Genomic DNA, 17,500 nt, shown 5'->3' with positions numbered 1-17,500 from the left:
TTGAATTTCAAGTCGATGGCCCCTATGGGGATTTGTCTTAATAATAATAATAATAATAATAATAATAATAATAATAATAATAATAATAATAATAATAATAATAATAATAATGTTTTGTTGAAAATAATGGCAGTTTTCAACGAATTAATCTATTGGAATTCTACTCAACCTAGCTGAGCCAGAAAAACGAATTGTCAGGAAAATTGAAAAAACCCTGTATAAGATTAATTCATTGAAAACTACCATTATTTTCAATAAAACATGCATAAAAGAAGGTCTACTCCTTGCATATACAATAACGGTGTGTGTAATAAAAATCCACAATTCTATAGTAAATATATTTTACAATTGTGGATTTAATTACACAGATTGATTTTCGCGAAATTGTGAATTCCTTTGCAAATATAATAATAATAATAATAATAATAATAATAATAATAATAATAATAATTTTATCGTACTCTTTTGTGCAAACACACACACACACACACACACACACACTATGTGCACAGCCATGTGAAATATAGGCAATTTCATCGTGAGACGACAAGCCGCGTGAATCAGACAGTTAAGAATCCTGTCTCCACAGAACCATTAACCTTTTCTTTATGCCAGGCCACGAGGAAGGCACCTCCGGGTGGTGCCACAAGGCTTCATTCCATGACTGCGCAAATACCGTGCAACAAGTACTACTATGCACCAAATACTGTGCAGCAAAATGCTTTGCAGTTAATACTACTATGCAGCAAGTACTTTGCAGTTAATACTACTATGCAGCAAATACTGCGCAGCTAATATTACTATGCAGCAAATACTGTACAACAAATACTACTATGCACCAAATACTGTGCAGCAAATGCTTTGCAGTTAATACTACTATGCAGCAAACGCTTTGCAGTTAATACTACTATGCAGCAAATACTGCGCAGCTAATATTACTATGCAGCAAATACTGTGCAGTTAATACTACTATGCAGGAAAACTTTACGTCGAGTACTATGCAGCAAATACCGTGTTACAAGCACTATGCAGCAAATACTGCGCAGTTAATACTACTATGCAGGAAAACTTTGCGTCGAATACTATGCAGCAAATACCGTGTTACAAGTACTATGCAGCAAATACTGCGCAGTTAATACTACTATGCAGGAAAACTTTGCGTCGAATACTATGCAGCAAATACTGTGAAGCAAAAACCGTGCAGCCAATACTACTATGCAGCAAATACTATTATCCGGCAAAAGCTAAGCAGCAATTACAATAGAGAAAATACTGTGCAGCAAATACTACTATGCAGCAAATACTATGCAGTGTATCACAGCAAAAAAAAAAAAGTTCCTTTGTCCTCACTTAAAGCGGAACTGGAATGATCATACATAACGTTCGTTGTCACTCTTAGTACCGAAGTTTAGAACTGTTCAAAGGTCGTCCCCTTAACGAAGGTCCCCCCCCCCGAAATAAATACATCTGAAATCTTCGTATAAACAGGACTGCTAAGTTCCTTCCGGCTGAATTATATTGTATGCGTGCCGTGAAAATAGTCCCAACGTTTAGCTTTTGGCTAATAATCATGGAAGACTATCAAGTTTTGAGGGCCAGTTTAACAGTCAAAATAAAATACGTTTTCCCCTTTTGGTATGGAACTCAACCTGAATGCGTATGTATGTGCATATGTATGAATGCATTTGTTATTTCTCTCTCTCTCTCTCTCTCTCTCTCTCTCTCTCTCTCTCTCTCTCTCTCTCGATTATTTTCCTCTCTCTCACTCTCGATTATTTTCTCTCTCTCTCTCTCTCTCTCTCTCTCTTATTTTTCTTCTCTCTCTCTCTCTCTCTCTCTCGATTATTTTCTCTCTCTCTCTCTCTCTCTCTCTCTCTCTCTCTCTCTCTCTCTCTCTCTCTCTCTCGATTATTTTCATCTCTCTCTCTCTCTCTCTCTCTCTCTCTCTCTCTCTCGATTATTTTCCTCTCTCTCTCTCTCTCTCTCTCTCTCTCTCTCTCTCTCGATTATTTTCTCTCTCTCTCTCTCTCTCTCTCTCTCTCTCTCTCTCTCTCTCAAATAATTTCTCTCTCTCATATAATTTCTCTCTCTCTCTCTCTCTCATTAGAACAGACCCCTATCGGCCTAGATACTACTTTACGCCTCTTGAAATATATATATGGCGTTTATGGTGAAAGTCCAATTTGCCATTTGTCTTCCCAAGGATTTCTTTCGACTCCGGCCAATTTACGATTCACTTCGCGCCATTTCTTGGCGTCGAGTTTTACCGAGAATAAGTCATCCCTAAGTGCATCTTTCGGAAGTAAAGATGGATTCGCCTCTCATCCAAACCACAGATACATTACGTTCAACCATTATCGAAAATGTATTCGGAGTCGTGTTTACCTCTCTCTCTCTCTCTCTCTCTCTCTCTCTCTCTCTCTCTATAATATATACAGTATATATATATATATATATATATATATATATATATATATATATATATAATGTGTGTGTGCATGTGTGTGTGTGCGTAGATATATACATATATTCATACATACAAACACACACACACATATATATATATATTATGTATATAAATACACATATATATTATATATATATTGTTGAATATATATATATATATATATATATATATATATATATATATATATATATATATATATATATATATATATATATATATATATATATATATATATATATATATATATATATATATATATATATATATATATATATATATATATAGTCTACGTAATCAACGCTTTCTTTTCAACCTGAAAACGAAGCCAAACGAAAGTCAACTTAAACCAAACAAAAACAAAAAAACATTTAAACATAACAGACTTACATTTAAGAAACAACACTGACCTATAAAACACCCAGCTACATTCAGTAATAGTAAAAAAAAATGACGTCATTAACAAGAATTCCATTAATGCAAAGCAATTTTTCCCGCATAAAAAATAATACTCTGACAATTTGTTTTCTATATGAATGTCATCTTATCGAAGACAGACACTTAAAACACAGAAGTTACAAGACTGCATCGAACTCCATTAGAAAGTGTGATAAATATAAGCGCTTTCATTTTCGGACTCGGAATAATGCCTTGGGGCACGCAGAACTTATGAATTCCTGTCATAATATGATAAGTGGGTTTTGTATTTTATTGTGGACAAAATATATAAAACAATGCGCCGAAGGAACAATCGAGTTTTTTTGTACATCGTATAATCGAGGCCACCGAATATATATATATATATATATATATATATATATATATATATATATATATATATATATATATATATATATAAACCATCCAAATATACAAAAATTACTTTGATATCACTAATATTATATATATATATATATATATATATATATATATATATATATATATATATATATATATATATATATATATATATACAGTATATGTACACATGAAACCATCCACATATACAAAATTACTTTGATACCACTACAATCCCTTACCATCGCCCACACAATCCCTAAAAACACGCCCACCTCACCCCAAATTTCAAAGCCTTTCGAAAAACCCTGTAAATACCGCGCGCTACGTAACACGGGGGAGAATTCCAAGAACATTTTTGGCGACTCCGAGGGCGGGCCTGACCGCCAACGACCGAAATGTTTCGTAATCATTAATAGCCCCTTCTCCCCGGCCCCGGGGTTTGAAAGATGTTTCCTCGATAAATGGAGACGCGGTGATGGGAGAGAGAGGTAAGCTAACCAGGGCCAGAAGTATACGTGTTAATTTGTTGAAATGAAAGCATGTATTGAAAAGGTCATGGATTCGAGAGGATTTTTTGATTTCGTTACCTTTTCGTTTTCTCTCTCGCCCTGCATAATATACATGTGCAAGCATATATACATATATTATACATATACATATAATACTATAAATATACATATATATATATATATATATAGTGTGTGTGTGTATATGTATGTGAATACCACAGGAAATGTCCTGAACTTCTGCCAGTCATTTTCCCGTGGTACTCGCTTATATACTGAAGTCACAGGCATCTACTTTGATTTTTTTAAAAGCATATATATACATATATATATATATATATATATATATATAGATAGATAGATAGATAGATAGATAGATAGATAGATAGATAGATAGATAGATAGATATATACAAAACAGACTTCCAGTTCATCGTGTCTCCTCGAAACGATACTGTTGCCTTAACCTCCCAACTCACTCTCTCTCTCTCTCTCTCTCTCTCTCTCTCTCTCTCTCTCTCTCTCTCTCTCTCTCTCTCTCTCTCTCTCACTCTCTCTCTCTGTGGGAAGCTTTTTTCCTCTAGCGAACACAAACAAGAGTCAAAACGATCCTCATCCAGTCTCCCACGAAGCAAGAGAGAGGGGGAAGTCTGAATCGCCGTGACGTGACAATTCCACGTAAAGGTAACGTAACACTTTCTAATGGCAACCGACGTCTGGCTAATCACACGCCGAGGAGACAAACGACGAGCACCCCGTAAATTTCGAGGTGTTTTATTACTCGAGAAACAGCACGAGGCACGATCGAGGTAAACAACAACAAGTGCCTTAAAAACAACAACAACAACAACAACGTGGCGATTGTGATTGTAGTGGAGAGAGATCCGGAGCTATTGTGCCTGACCTCCTCCCCCCTCGTCTGGTTGTCGGTAAAGCTATCGTGCTCTCTCTCTCTCTCTCTCTCTCTCTCTCTCTCTCTCTCTCTCTCTCTCTCTCTCTCTCTCTCTCTCTCCGTGTATAATCAGAAACGAATGACAAATTCTTCTAACTCTCCTTGTAATAACTATACGAAGTGACATATCGCCCTCCCCCTCTCTCCTCTCTCTCTCTCTCTCTCTCTCTCTCTCTCTCTCTCTCTCTCTCTCTCTCTCTCTCTCTCTCTCCGTTTATAATCAGAAACGAATGACACATTCTTCTAACTCTCTTTGAAATAATTATATGAAATGACAAAGTCGTTCCTCTCTCTCTCTCTCTCTCTCTCTCTCTCTCTCTCTCTCTCTCTCTCTCTCTCTCTCTCTCTATATATATATATATATATATATATATATATATATATGCGTGTGTGTGTGCGTGTGTCTGTGTGTATCACATATATATATATACTTGAACATTTCAATCAAAAATTGTGTCTGTATATGCAATATTTTCAGCAATGTTTATTCAGTACGTAAATACTGACTAGCTTTCACAAAATGTTAACAATTTTTCTTGATGTATCAAAACTTTCTGCATTTTACGAAAAAAAAGCGGTTTTGCTTTTTCAGTTTATATGTTGAAATCATTTTATTATTCGTCATAATTATGAGATGAAAATAGACATTTTTAGGTCAAGAGGAAAATGGTAAAATTTTAACGTGATAAAAAGGTAAATTTTTGCTTTCGATAAAAGAGGCAATAATAATAATAATAATAATAATAATAATAATAATAATAATAATAATAATAATAATAATAATAATAATTCTTCGATGCAGGAATGCGTTGAACATTCAATGCCATTCTGAATTTGGCAGTTTCAAGAAGGAAAAATCTAAACAATGTATTATGTGCCTGGTAGTTAATTGATAGATGCGGGTTTTAGTCAGGGTGGAGAAGGTTATGGAGGTTGCAACCTGACCCGAAAAGAGTTGCTGGGAAAATATTGTAGAGTTATATATATATATATATATATATATATATATATATATATATATATATATGAGAGAGAGAGAGAGAGAGAGAGAGAGAGAGAGAGAGAGTCTCACATCGCACCCACATAAACACGCCCAGCAGCAAACGAGACCCGACCCCCGAATAAAGAACCGGGTTCAGAAACGGGAAAGCGAACTTATAATATATCCGGAAGCCCTCAAAAGTGATTACCTCTAAACGAGGGCTGGGAAAGGTGTGGTGGCCACCCTCTTTGGCCGGGGAAGCTTAATGACATATCCACACACACACACATATGGTGACCATCGCGATGGTGATGATGACGATGATGATGATGATGATGGTGGTGGTTGTGGTGGTGATAAAGCATTGTTTAACCTAGGCCTTCTGAGTCTAGGTAATCAGGCAGGGGTCTACAATAATAGCATAAGGCTTGCAGGACTGAATTTGAATTCATATTTGATTTTTTTTTTGGTGATGATGATGGTGATGATAATGATGATGATGACGGTGGTGGTGGCGTTGGTAACGAGGCATTGTTTAACCTAGGCCTACTGAGCCCACGTAATAAGGTAAACGTCTACTACAGTAGCGTAAGGCTCACAAGATTGATATTTATTTTTTACTTTCATTTTTTTATTTAATCTTTTTATTCTCTTGATTTTTTTTATTTTTTACTTTCATTTATTTGGATGCAAAAGTCTTTTGAAGTTTTGGTATTAATAATTCAGAGTGGTAGAAACTTTATCAAGAATTTCAGGGTAATATTCATTTGACTTGAGTTTCCTGGAAAATGGCTCACTTACGAATAAAAATCAAATAAGAAAATAAACAAAACAATGATTTATACTAATAATAAAACTCAGAGATAATAAGGCTTCACAAAACACCCTATTGAAGCCAATAATGAGCTAATGAATTGCCACTTTGACATTTCTCATTCTTCTTCAATTGAGAGAAAAAAAATAATTTTGAATTGAATTGAACATAGAATTTAGGCCAAAGGCCAAACCCTGGGATCTATTAGGCCATTCAGCGCTGAAACGGAAATTGACAGTAAAAGGTTTGAAAGGTGTAACAGAAGGAAAACCTCAAAGCAGTTGCACTATGAATCAATTGTTAGGAGAGGGCTGAGGGAAGTACGACGGAAGAAAGAGAATATGAATGGAGGTACAGTAAAAGGAACGAAAGGGGTTGCAACTAGGGGTCGAAGGCACGCTGCAAAGAACCTCAAGTAATGCCTACAGTGCACCACATGAGGTGCACTGGCGGCCGGGGTAAATAGTTTTAAGTAACCAATCCGAACCTACTAAAAATGTGTATAAAAAACGTGCATAAGCTAAATAAATAAATTAATTAATGAAATAAATAAATAAATAAATAAATAAATAAATAAATAAATAAATAAATAAATAAATAAAATCACCCCCAAAAAAACTCAAAACCACAAAACCAAACCATTTAAAAAAAGTAAAAAGTAAAAAATAAAAAATAAAAAATACAAAACAAAAAAACCAGGGAAGCTTAAAGATCAATTAGTTGTTCACATGAGGGGGCGAGAACAGGGGTGGCACTAGAGAGTAATGCCCCGAGACAGGGTCATGACCCAAGGGCGTGGCACCATGGGGGGAAAAGAGTTGCAGGGGACGTGGGATTACAGGGTGATGACGTCATAACCTGTAATGGCGGTAGGAAGTGAGGGATTATAGGATATGAAGAGTCGAGTTTCCTATCACCCAAAAGTTATATTTTAAATTTTAATAATATTAGTAATAATAATAATAATAATAATAATAATAATAATAATAATAATAATAATAATAATAATAATAATAATAATAATAATAATAATGGTGAAGAAATCCACTATGATGTATGTAAATATATATTAAAAATATATAAAACTTTAATTGTATTTACAATGACATCTTTGTGGATTTCTTCACCATTTTAGTGACTCATGAGATTATGAAAGTTTTATAAATAATAATAATAATAATAATAATAATAATAATAATAATAATAATAATAAAATGTACTTCAGCTAATAAACATAATTCATAGCCAAGGCCACAGACAATACATAAACGAATAATAATAATAATAATAATAATAATAATAATAATAATAATAATAATAATAATAATAATAATAATAATAATAATAATAAAAATGTACTTCAGCTAATAAACATAATTCATAGCCAAGGCCACAGACAATAAAATAAATAAATAAATAAATAAATAATAATAATAATAATAATAATAATAATAATAGTCTTGGTTTTGTTTCCCCACCAGACACCCGGTCCTGACGAAAACATGTGAGTGACCCCGCCAGGCTAATAAATCCAGTTAAGGAAAGGGACGCCTATAAATCCTGCAGGAGAAATCCTGCAACGATGGAACGCTTTCTCTCTGCCAGGGATCCTACCGTCTGCATCCTACGAAGCGACAGGAAGCGGGTGATTCTTCTTAATTTTTTTTTTTCCTGCTAGTTATTCGTTATTTTTATTTATTTCGATTTTTATTTGTTAGGTTTAGGAGTATCATAACATTATTATTATTATTATTATTATTATTATTATTATTATTATTATTATTATTATTATTACTGCTACTACTACTCCTATTATTATTATTATTGTTATTATTATTAAGAAGAAGAAGAAGAAGAAGAAGAAGAAGAAGAAGAAGAAGAAGAAGAAGAAGAAGAAGAAGAAGAAGTTATTTCACATTACAGACGGTCAGGCCTCAATGTGACTCATGACAGCTTGCGTTAGAGTGAACGAGGTATTTAAGATTCACTGAAGAGATTTTAATGATTTTCTTTTTTTTATTAAATGAATTATAATTGAGTAGGTTTCCCTTGTATTTTGTAATGAATAACGCTTGAATACGAAATTATGGATTCATGCCCTTATTTGGGCATGATATTATATTTTGTAGTGAAGGTCAAAGGTGCTATCATCACCATTATCAGTACCATCAGTATCATCATAATCATTATATTCATTTTCTTCTTCTTCTTCTTCTTCATAATAATAATAATAATAATAATAATAATAATAATAATAATAATAATAATAATAATAATAATAACGCTGCAAACCCCTACAGCAGAAATACCAATAATGATGATAATAAAAATGTAATAACTACAGTTAAAACAATAATAATAATAATAATTATAATAATAATAACTATCATCATAAATATTTTAAAAAATCCTACAACCATAACCACAACAACAAAAACAACAACAGAAGCCTCAAAACAGCGCCTTTACCACCATAACCGAAAAAAAAAAAAATTCTGCTCCCGAATGCTACCGTGTAGGCCTACCGTAGGCCTATACGGTTCCCTTCCTCTCCTTTGAAAGTCCTTCCATCCTCAATTTCCTTCCTTAAGGACTCCCCGCCCGCCCAGTCCCGTGACCCACCTCCTCGTAGGATTCCTGCCGTGAAAATGTTGTCCTATGAAAATACTTTAGGATATTCGCTCCTTCAATCTCAACCCAGGGGGCGCTGGGGGCTTTAGACCTAAGGATATATTATGGGGTAGGATCCTACGACTGGTTGTTCTGTGTGAGGGGGATACAACTAGATTTGAGAGTTGTGTATGGCTTGTATTGTGTGGTGGATGCAGGCAAAATGCTTTTGGTTGGGATGCAACTGGGTATGGGTATTGTGGTGGGGCACAATTAGTATAGCCACAGGAATAAAGCCCACTGGGGCCATCGACTTGAAATTCAAGCTTCCAAGGAATGAGGTGTTCATTTCAAAGAAGTAACAGAAGGTAACAGGAAACACTAAAAGACGAGATCAGTTCTTAGAAAACAAAACAAGTAAAAATGCGCCGAAGTTTCTTCGGCGCAATCGAGTTTTCTGTACAGCTGCTACAGCGTATAATCAAGGCCACCGAAAACAGATTTATATTTCGTTGGTCTCGGTATAATGCTGTATGAGCTGCCGCCCATGAATCTTGAAACGACGGCACGGTGGTGGCGTCGTCATATATCGTTGCCAGACGCACGATTATGGGTTAGCTTTTTTAACCTGGACAAATAACAAACTACTGAGGCTAGAGGGCTGCAATTTGTATGTTTGATGATTGAGGGTGGGATGATCAACATACCAATTTGCAGCCCTAGCCCCAGTAGTTTTCAAGATCTGATAACTGACAGAAAAGTGAGGACAGAAAAAGTGTGGACGGACAGACAAAGCCGGCATATTAGTTTTCTTTTACAGAAAACTCAAAACTGCCGTCAAACAAAAACTAACCAAATCAACTAACCCTATGAGAATAAACCAAGCCTACTCATCACTACAAAAAAAAAAAACTTCCCAGCCTACTCTCCCTTATAGACCTATAGTCTCCCGTGGCACGTGCGGCGTCTGGTAATGAGTAGGCCTACAACTTCCTGTTCTTGTGTTTTCGTACGGGCCAAACCGACCCCCCCTGCGGGCTCCATGGGGGTCAAAGGGCCAGGTCCAAAGTGTTTTTCGATCGCCTGAACAAACACTATAAAAGAAGTAATAAACTCCTTTATGAAGTTTTTTTTTCAGGGCCAGCGTCCAGATACGAGTATCCTGTTTTGGTAACCATTGTTTTTGTCACGCCAGTTTATGAGACAGTCCTAATTATTAATACATCCGGGCAGTACAATAATTACACAATGTATGGAAAATGTTTACTTATAACGCCACACGATATATAATTATGGAAAACTAACATAACGGGACATTTTAAAATGTTTCAGTTATATAAATCAACTTGAATCCAAGCAGGCTCTTCATTTTTTTTTTTTGTTCACCGGCATAATCGTGGACCCAAACTATATTCTAAAGAAATATAATATATAAAACGTCATATATAAACATGAAATGAGCCGTTCAAGATAAAAAACACCTGGAAGAGGCTTCCTGAAAACAGCGACCTCGACTATGTATGAAGCAAAGAAAAAAGAATTAAGGAAACGAAAACATCTTAAAATGAGTGAACCAAAGAGACTAATTAAGGATCCACTGTTCCAAACTACTCGCAAATGATTCAAGACACACTGAGTCCCAATTAGATATAATTTATCCTAATTGTATCCTATTTGTGCCTCTCTTATTACAAGTTATGATAGCCTTCTGACCAAGCTCCTACAACCTTTCTCCTGTAACATGGAAAATTCTAACACATGAATTGAATATAGAATTTAGGCCAAAGGCCAAACACTGGCACCTACGAGGTCATTCAGCGCCGAAACGGAAACTGAGAGCAAAAGGTTTGAAAGGTGTAACAGGAGGAAAACCTCAAAGCAGTTGCACTATGAATCAATAGTTAGGAGAGGGTGGAAAGTAAGATGGAGGAAAGAGAATATGAAAGGACGTACAGTAAAAGGACCGAGAGGGGTTGCAGCTAGGGGCAGAAGGGACGCTGCAAAGAACCTTAAGTAATGCCTACTGTGCATTACAGTTCGTTAAGGTGCAAAGCCTATTCAGTTCTTCTGCTAGAGTTTGAATGTATGACTGTAATGAGGTATCATCTTACCTCTCTGAGCTCACATTTAACAAATACAGGAATCAAAATCTATATAAAAAATTGCCTAAGTGGCATCAGTTCTTGGTAAAAGAAAAATTGATTAGGTTTTGGCAGAGCAATGGCTTCAGCTATGGCAATGGTATTTATTAAAAGAATGCCCATGGTATCATGAGTCTTCAGATGGAGAAACAAATCCACAGTTATGTAAATGTACATGTATTTAAAGATAGATCTGTACAGATATTTAAAGATAGATCTGTACAGATATTTAAAGATAGATCTGTACAGATATTTAAAGATATCACTGTATAGATATTTAAAGATAGATCTGTACAGATAATTAAAGATATTTCTGTACAGACAGGTATTTAAAGATATCTCTGTACAGATATTTAAAGATATATCTGTACAGATATTTAAAGATGTCTCTGTACAGCTATTTAAAGACAGATCTGTACAGATATTTAAAGATATCTGTGTACAGCTATTTAAAGACAGATCTGTACAGATATTTAAAGATGTCTCTGTACAGCTATTTAAAGATAGAGCTGTACAGATATTTAAAGATGTCTCTGTACAACTATTTAAAGATAGATCTGTACAGATATTAAAAGATATCTCTGTACAGATAGCTTTTCAAAGGGGAATCGAACAGATTCCTGAAAGCTGTCTGTACAGATCTGTCTTTAAATATATGTACATTTACATATTATTATTTATATCTTTGTAGTTTACTTTGGTTTTTACTGGGTTACGCGCGCAAAACACGAAGCACCTGGCCATTAAATTTTTCGTGTTTTAGAATCTAGATCCAATGAAAGGACACTGTTTTAACACAGTGTAGAAAAATCCTTAAGAGTTAACCATTGAATAATTGATCTAACTTAGCACGTGGATTAACCAACTTGGTGCTTAATCCGTGCTGCAATTTCTGGTTAACAACATAAACTAGAATATGAACAAAGGATAAGCGCTTTAAAGTCTGTAAAACAAACACACACATACACACACATATATGAATGTGTGCGTGTGTGTGTGTATAAATATGTATGTATGTATGTGATGAACAGAAGAAACGTCATCCACAAAACAGAATCACTGATAAAATTTCAAGAAATTCACTGCATATATATATATATATATATATATATATATATATATATATATATATATATATATATATATATATATATATATATATATATATATATATATATACTGCACATATATACTGCATATATATTTAATTTTTTCCGTGCAATACTTTCCGTCTAGGAATCATACACCGTGAAGCATAAAAGAAAGACTTTCAGGACCTATTAAACTTCTCTCTCTCTCTCTCTCTCTCTCTCTCTCTCTCTCTCTCTCTCTCTCTCTCTCTCTCTCTCTCTCTCTCTCTCCACTTAACGCACGAGCTAACATTCCCTGCACAAAAAATGGTACTAAAAAAATTCTGAGAAAACTTTCCCTCTTAAGCTAGCCATAAAAAACGAGAGAGAGAGAGAGAGAGAGAGAGAGAGAGAGAGAGAGAGAGAGAGAGAGAGAGAGAGAGAGAGAGAGAGAGAGAGAGAGAGAGAGAGAGAGAGAGAGAAGAGGATCTAAATTTGGGAGTTTAAAGGTGAAATGGGACATCCTTCCTATTTTTTTTTTTTTTTGACCGAGGGATCCTAAGCTGGTATACGGTTTCTGAAGGATTTTCTGGACAATATTTTCAAGGATGTGTGAGAGCAAGAATGTACAGTAGGCGTGTGTGATTACACAGCCTCATATATATGTATGTATAGTGTATACATGCATATATGTATATACATAATAAATACGTTTGTATATGTGTATACATACACACACACACACACACACACACACACACACACACACACACACACACACATATATATATATATATATATATATATATATATATATATATATATATATATATATATATTTGTATGTATATGTACTCTTCAAACTCACCTTGTTTGATTTTGTGGTTCAATATTATATAATAATAATTTCTCCTTGTTCTAGACTACTAAGTTTTATTGCAAATTTAGAAGACGATTTTTATATATGCCTTGTGTTTCTATAAGGTGTTAACCCTTCCGTCAATTACGGTCTTCCATCCGGACTTTCAAGATGAAGATATATAAAGTACGACTTAAGAGTCTATGACAGCTAATATCAGTATTAAAAAAAAATAGACTTCTTATGATGGAGTCTTCGTATTAGGTAATCTCCCATTCAGTCTTTGATATACAATGGACTGAATAAATTAAAGTGTTAATACACTTAAAATTTAAATCTGTACCTAAATAAAATCAATGAACGCAATTATTTTACTGATAGAATTGTGAATATTCACGATAACAATCAATTACACAATTTATTCTCCTAGTAAGCTAAATTCTCTCATAAAACCTTACATAAATACTGATAAGTTATAAAATTAGAGTAAAAATAAAGCTCATCTACATCCAAAGACATCAATTTTCCGAAAAATAATAAACCACGGAACTCACAAAACTAAAAAAAAAAAACTAAAAAACGAAACAAGAAACTACTATTTTCATGAGTTACCCATAAAGAAAGACGAGTTCGTATAATCCGTTTTCTCACGTCGTGACACTTATAGAAAATGGACTTAATGGCGTAACTCTGCTATTTTAACGCTAGTTGGTCCCGCTAATAATAACGAATAAGTCGCAATGACAGTAGTAATCTATGTCACCAGACGCTAGTCCACTGGATATGTGAGTGAGTGAGTGAGTGAGACAAAAAGAGAGTGTTTTAATGTGTACACTGAGAGTGAGAGTCTCACCAAAAATGGGAACGAACCATAAAAACAGATACTTCAGTTTTTACTTATTTAAAACGAGTACTTGGGAAGGAAATATAAAATCTACACTTTCGTAATACGAGAGAGAGAGAGAGAGAGAGAGAGAGAGAGAGAGAGAGAGAGAGAGAGAGAGAGAGAGAGAGAGAGAGAGAGATAAAACTGATTATACTGAGAGACTCGTGCGTTAACCCTTTTCCATTTCACATTCACAGAATCCTACAGAGAGAGAGAGAGAGAGAGAGAGAGAGAGAGAGAGAGAGAGAGAGAGAGAGAGAGAGAGAGAGAGAGAGAGAGAGAGAGATAAAACTGATTATACTGAGAGACTCGTGCGTTAACCCTTTTCCATTTCACATTCACAGAATCCTACAGAGAGAGAGAGAGGAGAGAGAGAGAGAGAGAGAGAGAGAGAGAGAGAGAGAGAGAGAGAGTATACATATAAAACCCACTCCACACCCACCACATTAACGAAGTCCTGGAAGGTGATGGCAGACGTCGTGGGCGTGAGGGCTTTGGCAGCCAGTTGCTCGCGCTTGTGCACGTCGACGGCGGCGACGAATTCCGGGTGGACCAGGGCGTTTCGGAAGTCCGGCCAGGGGATCTCTCCGAAGCCCTCCAGATCGAACTGCAATAGAGAGAAGAAGGGGGGGGCGGGTCAATTGTCGAAATTAGGCGATGCGTGACGTTTGCATTTGCGTTTCCCGTTACAATAATTATCTTAATCATTAACTTACATTTTTATCTTATTTATTTATTATTTCGTTAATTTGAAAGAAGAGGGGGCGCCCAAATTACGGAGGAAAGAAGAGGGGGGGGGGCCAAATGTCAAATTTAGGCAATGCGTACAGTAAAATGAATGAAAGAGGGAGCAATGTTGGCATTATTTTAGGTTCTTTGCAGCGACCCTTCGGCCCCTAGCTGCAACCCCTTTCATTCCTTTTACTGTACCTCCATTCATATTCCCTTACTTCCATCGTCCCTTCAACCCTCTCCTAACAATTGATTCATGGTGCAACTGCGAGGTTTTCCTCCTGTTACACCTTATATTCTAACTATATTATAAAGGTCTAATCAACTTACAAATATACAAAACAATGGCAGTAAAAACAGTATTCAGTGAACTCAAAGGATGCCCTTATAAATACCCAGGGTATCTCTGCCCCTCAGAAAACTACCAGTTCAAATAAAAAATTTATTAATTTCTCAGTTTCCAAATCACTGACATTTCTATATCTGCTTAACAGATGCTTAGCCCACACACTTTCTTGAAGAAAGGTCTTTCTGGTCAATTTTCAGGACACATTACACTACAACCCCATCAAAGATTTTTTTTAATATATATGATTTACATAAATTAATTAGTAATAATTATCAATTATTAAAATCATGTATTTCTCTTATCCACATAAGTGTATTCTGTAATAACAATAATAATAATAATAACAATAATAATAATAATAATAATAATAATAATAATAATAATAATAATAATAAGAAGAAGAAGAAGAAGAAGAAGAATACAACAACAGGAAGAGGGAGGAAGAATAAGAGCAAGAAGACGAATAAGAAAAAGAGGAATAATAATAATAATAATAATAATAATAATAATAAGAAGAAGAAGAAGAATACAAGATTAACAACAGCAAAACAACAACAATAAGAAATAGGGAAGGAATAATAATAATAATAATAATAATAATAATAATAATAATAATAATAATAATAAGAAGAAGAAGAAGAAGAAGAAGAAGAAGAAGAAGAAGAAGAAGAAGAAGAAGAAGAAGAAAAACAATAATAAAAATGGCCTCTTTCCCGAATAACTTTTCCACCAAAAAATCGCAGAGGCGTCAAATGAATTCAAAACACGCAAGCACTTTGCGTATTCGGGTCCCTGTAACACAATGTTCCTGTACCCAGCACTTCTCTTGCTGTTCGGTCATATTGACGGAGAGTTACAAGAAGCAGGAGACGGGATGCTTGCGAGTGAGCTGAAGTGTGACCGGCCAAAAAGGATTAGAGAAGTTATTAATCTCTCTCTCTCTCTCTCTCTCTCTCTCTCTCTCTCTCTCTCTCTCTCTCTAGAGGTAACTCGCTCTCTTTCATCTCACTGAACTAAACTGGTGTCTAACCAGTTACATAAACTACTGTGGATAACTCACTTCCTCTCTCTCTCTCTCTCTCTCTCTCTCTCTCTCTCTCTCTCTCTCAATTTAGGTAACCCACTCTCTCGGTCTCAACTGAAAATAAACTGATTTATGCCATGTAATATAAACTGCTGAAGATTATTCACTTCCTATCTCTCTCTCTCTCTCTCTCTCTCTCTCTCTCTCTCTCTCTCTCTCTCTCTCTCTCTTTAGGATAAGCCATTCTCTCAGTCTCACCTGAACTAAACTGATTCATATCCTGTAAAATAAATTACGGCCGACAATTCTCTCTCTCTCTCTCTCTCTCTCTCTCTCTCTCTCTCTCTCTCTCTCTCTCTCTCTCTCTCAAAATAATATTCTGTAAAAAAACATCCCAACCAAATTTCCATTTTCTTCTATATAGGAGGCCTACCACGTCCTCTCTCTCTCCCTCTCTCTCTCTCTCTCTCTCTAAAAATAATACTCTATAAAAAAATCCCATCCAAATTTCCATCTTCATATATAGGAGGAGACACTCTCTCTCTCTCTCTCTCTCTCTCTCTCTCTCTCTCTCTCTCTCTCTCTCTCTCTCTCTCTTACAAGTTTCAGCAGCTATCTATCACTGTATCTACGTAACTCTACTTGGTTCTTAGAGTCAGTGACAGCAGCAAGGGACATCTCTCTCTCTCTCTCTCTCTCTCTCTCTCTCTCTCTCTCTCTCTCTCTCTCTCTCTCTCTCTCAGAATAATACTCTATAAAAAACTCTCCCACCACCAAATTTCCATCTTCATATATAGGAGGAGACCTACCCCGTCCTCTCTCTCTCTCTCTCTCAAGTAACATCACTGAGTTACCTATTAAAAACGACTAATGTCATGCCGCGTTTAAGGTTCGGTCGTGCATAAAAAACAATTTCTTTTATCTTAATTTTTTTCTTCTTCCTCTCTTAACCCACTTACTTCATCATAGTAAAAAAAATTGCTCTTTCTTTACAATTTCTCTTCGTTAGGAAGGAATATAATTGGAGAATTTACAGAGATTGATGATATATAATTTTTTTCTTCATTTTCTTACAGTTAACACTCAGTTGAATTATTATTAATCGAATTATGATTAATATCTGCAATCTTCAATCCTACTCAAGTTTAGGCAATGGTTCATTGACATTTTACGCAGCGTTTGTCAGTCAGTTGTAATAATAATAATAATAATAATAATAATAATAATAATAATAATAATAATAATAATAATAATAATAGTTATTTCAGAGAAGGTTTTTTCCATATACCTTCCTTCATGCCTTGTTTACAA

General features: G+C 35.0%; 1 protein-coding gene across 1 annotated transcript in view; it reads right to left on the bottom strand.

Annotated features, from left to right (window-relative positions):
• Positions 1-17,500, bottom strand: part of stet (stem cell tumor) — an 804,488-nt gene that overhangs the window by 524,070 nt on the left and 262,918 nt on the right. The window contains exon 6 of the mRNA XM_067132787.1: positions 14,527-14,691. Coding sequence (XP_066988888.1) covers positions 14,527-14,691 — 165 coding nt within the window. The remainder of the gene's footprint in view (positions 1-14,526; positions 14,692-17,500) is intronic.

Source organism: Macrobrachium rosenbergii, chromosome 1, assembly GCF_040412425.1.
Source record: "Macrobrachium rosenbergii isolate ZJJX-2024 chromosome 1, ASM4041242v1, whole genome shotgun sequence".
NCBI lineage: Eukaryota > Metazoa > Arthropoda > Malacostraca > Decapoda > Palaemonidae > Macrobrachium > Macrobrachium rosenbergii.
Note: the sequence above shows the minus strand (reverse complement) of the source record. Positions and strands in the feature narration are given on the sequence as shown.